The 14,092-nt window shown below is 38.2% G+C and overlaps 1 protein-coding gene across 3 annotated transcripts in view; it reads left to right on the forward strand.

Moving 5' to 3' along the window:
- The window catches only part of DPP10 (dipeptidyl peptidase like 10), a 453,359-nt gene that overhangs the window by 258,027 nt on the left and 181,240 nt on the right, over positions 1–14,092 (forward strand). For all 3 annotated transcript variants that reach the window (XM_039555127.1, XM_039555126.1, XM_039555128.1), the window contains exon 3: positions 2,180–2,275. In XM_039555127.1, coding sequence (XP_039411061.1) covers positions 2,180–2,275 — 96 coding nt within the window. The remainder of the gene's footprint in view (positions 1–2,179; positions 2,276–14,092) is intronic.

Raw genomic sequence — 14,092 nt, forward strand, 5'->3', positions numbered from 1 at the left:
GTAAGGTTAGAAGGGAAACCCCTTTGGAATAAACAGCATCAGGACCAGGGTGTGTTGAATCCAAACAGGAAATGGAAAACAGGTTGTCGTGGGTAGGTTGTCAACAAGGTTATGGAGAAAGGGGATAATGGGCATGTGAAGAGCCCAGGATTTGATAATGTTAAGTCAGAAGCAGTGTTTTGAAGACACAAGAATGTAGTTGTGGAGCTGAATAGAGCACACATAACAACATGTGCTTACTCTGAAGATAAAAACACAGTGTGTGGCAGGAGCAAGAGCTAACAAGGTCCCACGATGTATAAACAGAGGGATTAGGTATAAATCAAGAGAGATAATGTTGCTCTGCTGTAAAGCTCCAGTAAGACTGCAAGTGGAATATTGTGTCCCATGCTGGACTGGCAGATGAATAAAAAAAAAAAAAAAAAAAAAACAACCCAAACAGGCTATTTTGATCCCTGGAAGGTAGGAAGAGGGCAAAAACTTATTTAAGGATTAGAATGTTTGTCTTGTGAGAGAGGATTTGGACAACTGTGCGTGCTTAGCCTTATAAGACATGAAGTGCAAGAAGAGTTGATTACAGTGGGTGAGTGCTTCCTGAGGCCTTGCTGCGACCTGGGAGGGAGGAACGTGCAAAATGCAGCAGAGCTGTGGTGTGAGCAGCTGTGATGGCCTTGTGTCTATTGTAAATTCATGATGTGCATTAAAAGGGAGATTCTCTTCAGTACACCAAGGATGTACCTTATTAATACCAGCTGAAGTGACTGCAGCCAGCAGTGCTGCCATTTAAAGGCAAAAATATCATATTGCTGTTGATTCCAGTAAGCTTTCAGCTGGCCCTCTTATTAAGAAATTTGGCTTAATAAAGACCAGTAACAAAACTATTGATTGACTTTATTCTCTTTGAAGGGTCACATTTTCATCCGAAATGTATTACAGGATATGACCTTCACAAAGCAGGTTTCTTTGTTAGAAGTGTCCTGGTAACATAGTGGGTTAACACAAAGATCACAAGATTTCTGCTTGGCTGCTGTGATGCCAGAACCTCTTTTTTTATGTGTCTGTCATCAGAGTGCTCTTTAATATCAGTAAGGACAAAATCTGCCTAACACAAAGTTCCTCTCATGGAGAAGGTAGATGTCTGACACATTGGAAGGAAAAGCTCATAGAGTAGAGAAATAATGCAGTAATTTATGGTAACCTGCCCAATAATAGAAAATCATTTTAGAAACCTGGCTGGGCATTGGACTCGTTGTGTGGGAGGTGCACAGGTGAATCTTTTTGCAAGGGCACAGGCAACAAACAGCACAGCTTTTGGCAGCTGCTGTTCTAAACAGCCTAAAGCAGTCAGGTGAAGTGCAAGCTGCTGCCAGTGATTATTCCTTGGAAACTTTGTGGGTTTGTCTTTTGACACTAAAACTTTGCTTTAATAGTAATGGTTCAACCCTACCCCTGTTAGTGCAGCAGTTTGCTATTGAATCTTTGCTGCTTATTTATTTAGCTTACAGCACAAGAACACGGATATTTAGCAGAGCTTATTTTTTAGTCTTCTGCAGTGTGGAGATGATTTTAGATGCAGGAAAATTATTTTGTTTTATTTTGTTTTGTAAGTCAATGCTGGTTAATGTTCAGAAGCACAATGTTCCTGGGTTCTGTCATGTTTGGGAAAAAAGGCTTTTAGACAAGTTATGTTGTTGTTCTAGTGAATAGAAAAAAAGCACAGGCTATGAAATGTGCATGTAGAATTTTTTTTTTCATTTTACTTGGTTGAATAAGTGAAATTGGTTCCAAATTTATTTGCAGGAGTTTTTTACTTAGTTTCTCTCAGTTTAAGATACTCAGTATGGCCAACATCCTTTGACTGTCAGGAAATTTTGGTATCGGTTTTAATATTTTGTGGTGTGGGCTGTGGTAAGAAACAACTTTGCCACTACAGTCCCAATATAATAAATATCCAAGCACTACATCCTGCAGTTGTTCTGTCCAAAAGGTACCAATTTTTTGTTTCCTGAAGCTTTACTGAACAAAAATGATACTTTTTCTTGTGAAATAAAAATAAGAGCAAGGTATTGTTACCAATTTCAACAGGACTCCTGGTTCTATAATTCCATTGTTTTGCCAGCAACACTGAGTATATTGCTTTTAGTAAGTATCTAAAATGATCTTGTTGTGTTTGTTTTAGATGAACTCGCAAATTCATCAGAAAACAGATTATCCTTGGAAGATCTCTTCAGAAAAGAGTTCATAGTTCATAATCCAGAAGCCAAATGGATTAATGGTAAGTTTATAAGATCTAACATAATTTGAAACTAGGTAAAAAGTCTAAGTATTGAATGATATCATCCAGTCACTGACAAAAAGCAGTTAAAATTTCAAACCCTCTTGAAATTGGCCAGTGTCCCAGTTTTCCTTGTTGCTCTGAATCACATCTCTTTCATTAATTTTTGAAGTGGCTTTCTAATTTTAAAGCTCTGTCTAGTAGAAACCCAGGAAAATGATCTGTTCATGTTCCTGACTCAGTTGGAAGCACTGATGAAGAATTGTTTTTGAGAACTGGATCTTGTTTATGGATTCACAAGAAGATCAATTCTATTAATAGCTGAACTTTGGGATTTGAGAACTGGTTCTCTTCACATACAGAAAAGATTTTTGAGTATTTCAATATACTTGTACAGCTCATAGTTATTTTCTGATGTCTACAAATTGTATTGAGTGTTCTAATTCATTAAATGATTTGTACATGGCATGCAGATTCCTCCAAAATTAAGCAGTTTTAATGTGAAAAAGAAAACAAATTCAAACTCGTTTTCTCAACTCATTGACTTCCTTTTCTCTTGATGCTGTGCCTTGTTCACTTTCTTGCTGTTTGTAAGAAATGCACACGTAACGCAGTAGCAACTGCCTGGTTTGTGTCATCGTGGTCATCTTGGTGTTACTGCAGGTGACAGAATCAAAGGAATGACAACAGGATTCGTGCAAAACTGGGCATTGTTAAGGAGTGCTCTGTGCAAGGCAGGAGTTTGGCAGTCTGGTGGCTGTGTATGTAAATTCAGAATGACTCTGCATGGGAAATAATGCAATTATTTCAATTATATCAACTTGGGCATTCAAGTATAACTAGAACTGCTTTTCTTTAGTAGGGACCTGTGTGATTGAACTGTTGCTTTATGATAAACTCTGAAGAATGAAAGGGGTGTAACAAAGATAAGTGCATTTAAAGGCAAAAGCATAAAAAAGAGAAAAGTATGGTTAATATTTTTTTCCTGCACCTGCTCTGGTGTTGTTTGTTCTCTAGTAGTTTAGGGCTAAGACAAGGGACACTCAGTTTAGTTCCCTGCCACTCCCCTTCCCCAGCTACTCCAATGACATCTTTCTGCTGAGTTGCCCTTAATTTCTTCTTTAGACTGGTTTCTGTGCAAAAAAATCTGATACTGGGTAAAGCTGGAACAGATCTTTTGCCAAGAGGAGCAGTTTCTTGTGTTCGGCAGAAGACTGTTTTCCTGTTAAGACTATTTGCTAATTAAATCCTAAAGCAGTTTTTAAATTTGCTATTCTCTGTTAAATTCACAAAACAGCTGCCTTTGACCCCACCCTATCTGAAAAACACTGGTCCTAATTGTCAAATAAAGTTACCACAGACCCAGTATTGTAAACGAAAGTGGTCACTAAAAGCACGTAAGTACGTAGTGGAAGAAGATCTTTGTGCTGGTTCCATCTATTGCTCTTGTTACTTAAAAAATCCATGAGATTATTCTCCTAAGAACTCTAGTAGTTTTTCATAACATGTGCATAATATTCTGGGCATAAAAATAGTACTAATTTCAAAACCCAGGACAATAAAACTAAAAGGCTGTGGATATTGTTGATGCTATAAAACATGTAGTTTATTGTAATTTTTACCTCTGTTCTACAGCCTGTAATAAAAGCAAAGTTCTTTTATGAGTTTTCCAGATGTGGTAAAAAGAAATGTAGAATTTGATGCTAAGCCCTTGCTTGGATACAGGTTTCTTCTGTGGTCTTCAAAATCCATCTTAAAAAGCTCATCAAAAGTGGAATATAATTTTATTATAATTTATAGTATCTTGCAAAAAATATGATTTGTTTTATTATCATGCAAAAAATTGTTTTAACAATCCAGTCTAAAAGCTATGAGATTGTGCAGTTACAAACTTTTCCATCTCTTGAGAATAATATTAGAAATGCTATTTAATGAAGATAGGCCCTGTGTTTTATTAACAGTACATTTGTACTAATATCCAGTCTTTCTGCAGTGATGGTTTTCTGAGTCAGTGTGAACATTTCTAAGCTTGCAGTTAGGTGTTTTCTCGTATTCATTTGCCAAAGAAACAATGAAGTCCAATAGTACAAAAAAAAGGGGTTGAAAAAAAGACATTTCGCTTATTAGAGTATGTGTGTGTACGAGAATTAAAGAAAAAGTGGGGGTAATTAAGGATCTATGAATTGTTTAGTATTTTTGATAAACATGAAAAACGTATGTATAGGTTTTGGGGTTTTTTACATTTTCTTTGAAAAGAGCCAGTATAGTTAATGAAATCAGTATCTTGGGTAATAAAAAACCCCAAGGAATAGTCCTGCAAAGTAGCATTTCTGCTTCCTGCTCCTATTTTTATTTTTTAAGACTTTCTTTCCTGATGCTGTGGCATTGCAGTGATGGCATTATATGCATGGAGAGTGAAATATGTAACTTCATATTCAGACTCATTTCTGTGGAGATGGAGGGGAGCATTTGGCACTTTCTTTGGATATTGGCAGGGTAAGTGAACTCTGCACAGGATGATTTTAGCAGAAAATAAATAGCTACTTACTACTTTTTGCTCCTCTTGGAATAGGATAATTTGTATCTATCTGAAAGTTTTATCATCTTTGCCTCCTGGGAAGGGGCAGGAAAAGAGATCGAAAAAGTGGTTCCTGCTGTAAGCAGTTTCTTTGGGATCTGGAGCATGTTTTCTAGAAAAACAAAAAGAAAGATTTAAGGTTTTCAAGTGGTAGATGAACCACTGTGTCCTTAGGTAAGGCCTGGTATTTAACTGCTGCCCTTTAATGAAACTTTCCCTACTGATATTTGAATTTTTCTGACATTATCTTCCAAGCACATTATTTCTTCCTTGTTTGAAAGCTCCTTCACTACAAAATCCATCCCCATGTAGCTATTTCTAGACTGCTCTTTAATAAGAGAAGCCTTTAAATGCAGAAGTTTTTACAGTCCATTTCCTTTTCTGCTTGAAACTGAGTCCACAATTTTATGTGCTTGCCACCAAAGTTAATAATTATGCAAATGTCTAAAGTTGGAGAGGAAATGCTCGTCTTTATCTGAGATAATCAGCTGTTGCTGAAGAAAATAAAAGAAACACTATGAACTAGTTTTAGAAGTGACAAAATATATTCCCATTTTTTATAATTTGTGAAGATGTACCTGTGCAGATATCATTCAGATTTCTTCCTCCTTTCTTTTTTTTCTCCTTTTCTATTTTGATTTATTTCAAAAGCAATATTTAGGTTTTTTCAAACCTGACTTGGATTTTTTTCTTTTTTTGAAAGTATTTACAAATTAAAGAGTAAGAAAATGGGGATGATAGCCAATAATTTTGTTGAAAATAACTTAGTAGTTTACTAAGATTTGTCAGTTACAAATCTGATCACTTTGGCTGTAAAAGGGCACGGTGGAGAGTACACACAACCATTCATCAGTCCAATCCCTGTTAGCTGGGAAAGTGTTTAATTTCAGAAGGCCTTCCAGTTGTCTGGCATAGTTTTGGAGACGTTAAATGAGAGTGCATCTTCCTTTAGCACTATTGATCTTCAGGTTTTCTAATAGGAAGTAAGAATTTAAAATGCTGCCAGTGAATAATGAAAGTAGTTGAACTTGACAGCTCATTGTGCTGGTAAGAGTTTTCCATTAGATGGCAAAGCAGCTTGGTTTACTTAAGTCTAAGCCCAAAACTACAGCGTAAGTTAAAATATCCAGAGGAATTAAATTTAAGAAAACATGGGTTAAACTTCCCCTGTGCTTTCCCTTGTGAAAAAAAACCATGTTAAGGGACTTAAGGAATCTCAGATTGCTTCTGTCATGGAGTGGAACCATTTTGCAACAGAGAGGAATCTTTGCTTCAGGTCTGGCCCAGCATTCCATGGGCACAGTGTGCTTGGGGTCCATTTCTGCTGGTGCCAGGACAGTGCGTTTAATGCCAGGTCATGGGACAGGGTGTGTTAGGGCAGGGCTCTGACTCGCTGTGTGAGTGACACCAGGGGTTCTGTCACTCTGTTAGTTGGCCATAAACCAGGGTGTGTGAATCCTTGCTTGCCTGCCAGTATCAGGAGTCTCCAGCTGGATCCTGGGGCAAGACTGAGGCTTTTTTTCAGGATATTTTCCCAATTTCTCTCAAGTTACTTAGAAATATGTATGTTGCCCTGTGGGAAATACTGAGGACTCAAAAGATTTGCATTCTGTTACTGAAGTCTGTACTTGTTTCAGGGACTTTAGCTGTTTATGACAATAAAATTCAGAACATTCGTGTTTATTCCTCTGTGAATATGTGAGTTGGTTGTATTTTTTTCTGTTTGGACATTCTTTACCAATCTTTCCTGTATAAGATAGAGTGTTCTGACTCCTTGTTGGTGCTCTGTCAGGTGGGTATATTGTCAGCACAATGACAATATTTTTTGTATATTTTAGTAAACAGTGTTGCAGAAGGAGCTGCAGTCTGAATGATGGCCTGCAGCAGGCAGGGCCCTGGAATCCTGTCTCATGCTAAAGCTCAGCAAATCACCTGAGCACGTGTGGTTTTGTGTGTGTGTGCCAGCACAGGATAAAGGGCTTGCAGTGACACTTCAGGGAGGGAAGCAAACACAGCTCCCTTTCTTTAACCAACCAGCCTGAATATGAATGCAGCATTTCAATGAGAGCTTTCTGGAGGAAGCATATGTTTGCACCTCTTTCTCTTAATGTAAACCCCTGTTTTTGGAATTAGGTTTATCACTTTGTCCGCCATAAAATCCAAGGTTGTGCCAGCAATCTCATCAGGCACACCCTGTTCAGATGTAATTTTCAAAGGAAGTAATTTTTCATGTACATATGTTTGCAAGGCAAAGATTTTCCAACATTTTTTTGTTTCTTCGTCTTTTACAGTTTCAGTGTGTTTCTTTGGAGATGATAATAAACCACTCCCATCTAAGTCAGAAATATTTTCACTCTGGTTTTTTTTTTTTTAACTCAAGACCTTGTATTAACTTATTTACTTGTTTTATTTTTGGGTTTTTTTAATGTTGTTTCCAAATTTCCTGTATTAGCCTCAGCAGAAGCTTTCATTTGCTGAGTAATTGCTGTTTCCGATGTGGGCATCTTTATTTTCAGGCAGTGAGGAGAAAAGAGTATAGGTGATGACACCCCTTTTGAACATCAGGGAAACCATGGGACTGGTTTAGGGAGGAAATCCCTCTGCTCTCTTCACATTTATTTTGCAAACATTTATTTTGTTTAGTATGGTCTCTCTTAAAAAAAAAAAAAAAAGGAAAAATTGTAATATTGAGGCATTTTCACTGTCATATTTTGTAGACTGTGTATTACAGTTAGCATGGAAAGATACTACCTGGCTGAAGAAGTATTACTTCAGCTTCTCATAACATGTTTGCTTTCCTTAAAGAGCAACTGAAAGGGTGTCTGCCCATGGTTTAATTTGCTGTTGTCCCTGCCACGTTTCTCATGCTGTACCCTGCCTTTGTCCCCTGGGGAGTGAAATGTGTGGACAGTGGCCTTTGCTGAAGCTGGTGCTTCCCTTGGGTCTCTGTTGCCTCTTGTCTATCCTGAAAAATAAAATAAAAAGTGGGCCTGGGAAACCTGGCATGAAGATGGTTGAAATTGCTTTAAAATTTTTTATGATAAAAATGGAAGTGGTTTGGGAAGCACAGCACACAGATTCCACAGTAGCACATATGCAAACTTCATGCAGGAAAATATGGTTTAAAACATTTGGCACTTCTTAAAGGAATCTTTTCCTGTGCATGAGATAAACACGGACTTGTTTTCACAGAGCTGAGCGTGTTGTGATGTTCATCAATGGATATGGGTCAAGTGCAAGAAATCAATCCATTGCTGAGCAATAAAAGACGAGGCTCTGCTCCAGAAACTTGTTGGGTTTAAGGAACAAAGAAATCCCTCTATTAGAATTACTTATCTGTAGATGTTGGTATTACTCTTGCAATTAATGATGGGTATTAAGAGTGAAGTCCTATATTATTTTGTTTCCAGTCCCTTAAAAGAGATCAGAGTCTGAAGGGGCCAGGCTGGAATGCAGCCACTGTGTGCAAGTGCATTTTTGGTGTAGCAGGGGCTGTGTTTGGTGCTCACGTATTTGCTGTGATGTGATGCATTAATGCTCTGTCAGGGACTTGGGCAGAAGTGAAGAGGGGTGTGTTCAGGGTTATTCGTGCCAGCTCTGCACAGAGCTTTCATTTTTTGTTGCAATCTCTCTGTGCAGAGCCTGGAGCTGGAAGCCAGGCCAGGGAGTTATTTTGTTGCCTGTGGTTCTCTGTGAAGAGTTTGTTTCTGAAAGGCAGCAGAGGGGGGTTGGACTGTGGTTCTCTGTGCATGGAAAAGCAGCCTGTGGAAGAGCGAGTCAAAAAATCCTAAGGTAGCACTCCAATCTTTGAAGGCTTTCAGCTAAAACTCTACTTTCCTAAAGCTCCAGCAAGTGGTGTGAAATACAAACCCAGGTTTTGCCAAGTCTGAAGACAAAGTTTTGGGAAAGGCCCAGAGAATTTGAAAAGATACATAGAGCGTCTCCAGGTTGGCTGATGCTTCTCTCAGAAACTGCTGAAAAGGGGAATAAAAGGCTTGATTGATACCATTCCACTGATTTAGTAAAATAACTTCTTAAAAGAATTTAAACCATGTTGTTGTGAAACAGATTGAATGATTCAGTTCTCTCACTAGGGAACTGACTGGAGGAGTTTGGGGCTGTATTTGTGCTGATGTTGAAGATTCTCTGTGAGCCAGCTGTGGATGGGTAATTGGTCATTCAGGGAAAGGTTGTGGAGGTACCACTGCTGTACCACGTATAACGTGCATTGTGGTGTCCTTCCATCCAGGAGCTGTGGCTTCTCAAGCAATGGACAGTCTTGGTTTAGGAAGAATTTTTATTTTCTCTTTAGTTTTAGTTTTTGGTGGTTCGTTTGGTGTTTTGTCCTCATTAAAATTCTTTCTTCCACCAGTTGTACCGCAATAGGGGTTTTCCCTCAGTAATTTTTCCTCTTGGCTCTGGTCTAGTCTTTAAACAACGTTACCTAGAGTGGCTGTAGGAGTACCTGATGTCCCCTGCCTGACCACAGACTGTGCTTCTTTCTGCTCTTGTGTTATTTATGTCTCCAAGGTGCCACATTTCTTGCTTGGTTAGAAGTAGATCTTGGGTGATTTCTGCTCAGATCAACGATGTTAATCCCTGTTGCTGCATCGATACTGGTGCCACTGTTAATGATAGTGAACAAGCATTAAACAGTGCTGTGTATTCAGGGCCATTAACTTGTGTCACCATTGTATTCTGCAAATGACTTCTCCTTTCCTCCAACATTATTCTTTGTACACCAGGACAACATTGTGTTAGTCGTGACCTCTGCAGTGTCCTGAGGCTGTTGTCTTTTCTCAAGCATCACCATTATTGATCACAAAAATTTTTTTCCTGGGCATGTTTTTTCTGACATTTTGTTTTTGTTTTTTACTAGGCGTGTTATATTTCTTCCACAGAGTAATTGAAATCTATTTTCCTTAAGAATCCGTACTTCTTGTAACAACTTACTCCTAGTTGTATTTATTGAGGTGTAGCCTGATTCCATGCTAGTTGAAATCTTTGGGTATGGGACAAAATCCAGAGATTGGGATATAAGTCAGGAAAAAATGAAATTGAGTATTCCACCTAGTCGGAGGTCAAACTACCTTTTACCACCAATAGCCAAAACCACAGCTAATTATTGCAATCCTTCTTAAAATTTATGTCCCTATTGATTTTTTACTTATTGCACAGCCCAAAGCATTAAGAATTTAACAAAAACATCAATATATTTAGAAAACATTTACACAGGGAGAGTGTATCTGTTGCATAAGGTGTCTTTTGAAAGAGGTTAGCAGAATGATTTACATTTTCTAATCGTTATTTCTGGATAGTAACCTAATGTTGAAAGGTTAAGTACAGCACTTGCGTGTGTGAACCCCTGGGAAAGTGGACCAGATACTAAATAAATCTTAGTTCTCCCTGTTTGTTGAAGCAAAAGTCTCCTGAGTGTAGTGCAGGCGTAAGTTTAAATATTCCCAGAGTTACCATAGCAATGGTGGTGGACCAGGGAGGCCTTTTCTCAGTAATGCAGTTCTGACTAAGCCAGCACTCCTTAATGTGATCAACAAGTCTAAAATGAATGTGCTATATCATTACTCCTAGGATGCAACCCCCTAAGGCAAATATTTTTGTTGCATGAGCAAAGCTGAGCAGTGGATAAAGCGTTTTGGAATGGTAGCAGACGGTGGGTGCTCCACGCAGCAGATTTGTGAGTTCCCTCCAGACTTCCACATTGTTTTCTGTTACACATAAAGACTTCAGGGATGTATCTGTTCCTGCATCAGCCGGCTCACGTAAGCGTGAAGAGTGTTATTTTCACCCTGTGCCTCCTTGTTCTCTTTTCCTCATTTGTCGTCACTGCTCCTCAGCGCAAAGGGTTCCCATTGCCCAGGTGGAGCTGCAGTGCTTTCCCCATGGGATGGATTTGTACTGGCCTGTTAACTTTTCCTTTGGAAGCTGCTGTTTATAGCTGCAGTTGGTTTCATGGTCCTTCTTACAGGCTCATTTAAGTCTGCTGTAATTTGTTCATCAGCAATTGGATTTTCTTCAAAGGAGTGTTGTGCAGGAGGGGAATAAACCTGGAGTCGTAGCTGTGTGCAGCAGCAGCATCACCACAATTGGCTGATTCTGCCTTGTTTCCATTTGCCTAAACCAAATCCTTGAATTTTCTTCAGTTTTCTTTCTAGACACTTTAACAAACACTCTGTTGTGTTTTGTGGCAGATAAGTAAGCTGTGCAGTGCCTAAAGTCGGTATCTTTAAAAGCCAAAGTTTTACGTTTCTAATCCTTACATTTTGTTGTCCACTCATTTTTTTCTTGGATTAAGAGGCAGTAAAACCAATGCTTTCTATACCACTCTGTCTAGCTCAAATTTTTGCATAATGGATCCTTACAAGTTGCATTTTTAAACATATATGTATTTAGAGACATACTTCATATTTCATAATAAGTTTATTTCACTTTTAACCCTTTTTTGGCTTCTCTCTTTAATTAATTGTGTATTCTCTGATTTTTTCTTTTCCTGCAAGTGGCAGATTTCAAAGAGACTGACTCATATTTTCCACTCAATCATCCATTTTCCTGGTGTGTTTTGCCCAGGACAGGGTTATTCTTCATATGAAAATGTGGTTGGCATTTGAACAATTTTGGCTATTATCTCTTTCAGTGTGATGCAAAAGGACTTTAGTAGGTTTAGGTTTTAGGTTTTAATATATTTGAGAAGTGGATATATCTGTCTACATATACTGAGCTCATGTACTTGGGATTCTTGCGAGGTCTATTCAGTGCATCAGTTCTGTTAAATTCTTCCATTAAGTGTTTGTGCTGATCAGGAGGAGATGGCACCAGAGTTGGATGGTTTTTATCCAAATTTCATCTTGTTGCAGTTTGGATCTGTTCATTTTAGGTGCACCAGGACTGTAGGGAGAAAAGCGCTGGAGGAAGAAATCTACAGTGAAAGCATAAAACAAGTAAAAACAAAAACATAATGAGAAAAAATGGAAACAACTGGGTACAGAGAAAGCAGAAGCAGGACCAGGAGAGGGAAATGAAGGGACAGCCCAATGGAGAGCACAAGGCCTGAGTTAGATCATCATCAGTGCCACAGGACAGGTGTGTTTTCCATTAAGGACATCTTTTCATTCCTTAACTCCCAATAGTTTGTGGGAGGACATACACAAGTGGCAAGAATTTCCACTTAATCAGAAATCAGTGACCTTTGAGCGACAAGGACTGGCCCTAGTGGTGAGCAGGACACAAGGCTGGTGCTAAAGGCACCCTGAGGTGGTCTCACGTGTCGAGCCCCAAAACTGCACTGAAGCCACTCCTGCTGAAACACTGCCCAAGGAGAACCTGGTGGTGTGACCTGCTGGCCACTTTCTCTTGCCAAATGTTTTGCTTTACAGTTGTAGCTGTGCCTTTATTTAGGGATGTGTGAAGTGCAGTGACAACAACAGTGCTATAAACTTTAAATTATTACATTTTTGACAATTTGATTTAATTATGTTTTTAATTTACTACTGTACAAATCAAATGTGTCCCCCATACTGTCTGTGTGGCACAGTAGAGTTGAGAGGAACCAGAGGCAACTTGATATTTGCTTGTTTCTCCAATCTGACAAAGTTTATAGGCAATTTGTGTGAGAAACTTGTAGCTAGAAATCATTAGAGCAGCCATGTATTGTTTTTCCAAATCTGTAAATATAGATTGGCTTTGACCCATTAATACTGCGGTACAAACTCAGAGCCTCTTTGGTGAGATAAATTAAACTCTGGGAACTTTGTAAAAATACATTTACTCAACAGGGAACTGGGAGAATCAATCAGATTTTTGATAGAATTTAGATATCAGCCTCCCATGCTAAGAGCCATTCAACTTTAACCCAGTTTTTGCCTATGATTTCCATGATATTTTTCTCCTCAGGGATAAAGCACGTCTTTAGTTTTGAGAAGGGTATCCATAGTTGAGACTTCCTTGATGAATGCAGACCATGTTATTTTCCAAGTGCCTTGAAGGGAAATGCAGAATGTGCTTTCTGCACTTGCAGCCTCCTTTAGGCGTAGGACTGACTAAATTTCTTCTGCATGTAGAATATTGATTTTTAAGTTCAGCCAAAACTACTTGGAAGCCTAAAGTTTCCTACAAATCTGTGAGTTGCACTTTGAAAGTAAAAATTAGAAGTACTTTAAAAATGTGGCTGTGAAAGCTCTGGACTTTTGGTTTGTCACTGTGAGCAATAGCAATACATGAAGCAGGTAAGATAATGTGTTTTATTGCAGGACAGGCATTACATGAGAATTAGTTTGACTAATTTCAAGAGTTATTTTTTGGCTAATTTCAAAAGTTAGTTTTTGACCCCATCCTAGAGCAGCTGTCTCTAGGACAAAAAGGCAGCTTCATTTCTTCTCAGGCCTGGAGTCTTATCTGCCAAATTGGATCTGTTAATTCTGTACTGATGATTCAGATAATTGTGTATTTGTTATTGGGATCTCAGCTGAGACAGATCATCTGTAGAGGTCACTAAGCAGTGAGATTCAGAGTGACAGGTATGTTTGGCTGAAGATATTTTTCTTAGAAACGTTTTCTGATGCTTTTTCTTTTTAGTTTTCACATGCAAGTTTTGCGTGAAGGAATGTTTTCTGTATAAACTTTGTGAAAAAGGTCTAGATAGTTTGCTTCAGCTTCCTCACATTTTGGACAATGTGATTTTTAATTTTGGATATTGAAATCTTATCTTTAGCAGCATAATTTCATTTTGACATTATTTTAATGTGTTTTATATTACTTGGCCACACTAGTTTATTAATGCAAAAATGATGTATTGTGTTACTGGAGTGAACAGTTTAACATTTAAAAACAAGTATTTCAGTATATTCTATTTGAAATTCTGAGGAATATTTTAACTAAAAAAATAGTATAAGGCTTTCTGTTTATTCCAGTTTGGAATAAAAATGCTTGCACTATCCAATATTTATTCCTCTCTATTGGCAATTTAGAGAAGGAGGCTCTAAGCCATATTATCAATTACAACTCCAAACCACGTTATAAATTTCCCAAACTATGATGTCATGTTCCATTCATGGAAATCTACTGCAGAGTTAATATTATAATCTGCAGCATTTCCACTGATTCTTGACGGATTCCAGATGTACAGAGATATGGAAATGGGCTCCTGTTATGAGATGCTTCAAAGGTAGATGCTAATTCTTTGCTTTCTGGGTAACTGTACATGTAATGAAATTTATGTAAGTTAG

Source organism: Corvus cornix, chromosome 7, assembly GCF_000738735.6.
Source record: "Corvus cornix cornix isolate S_Up_H32 chromosome 7, ASM73873v5, whole genome shotgun sequence".
NCBI classification, from domain to species: domain Eukaryota; kingdom Metazoa; phylum Chordata; class Aves; order Passeriformes; family Corvidae; genus Corvus; species Corvus cornix.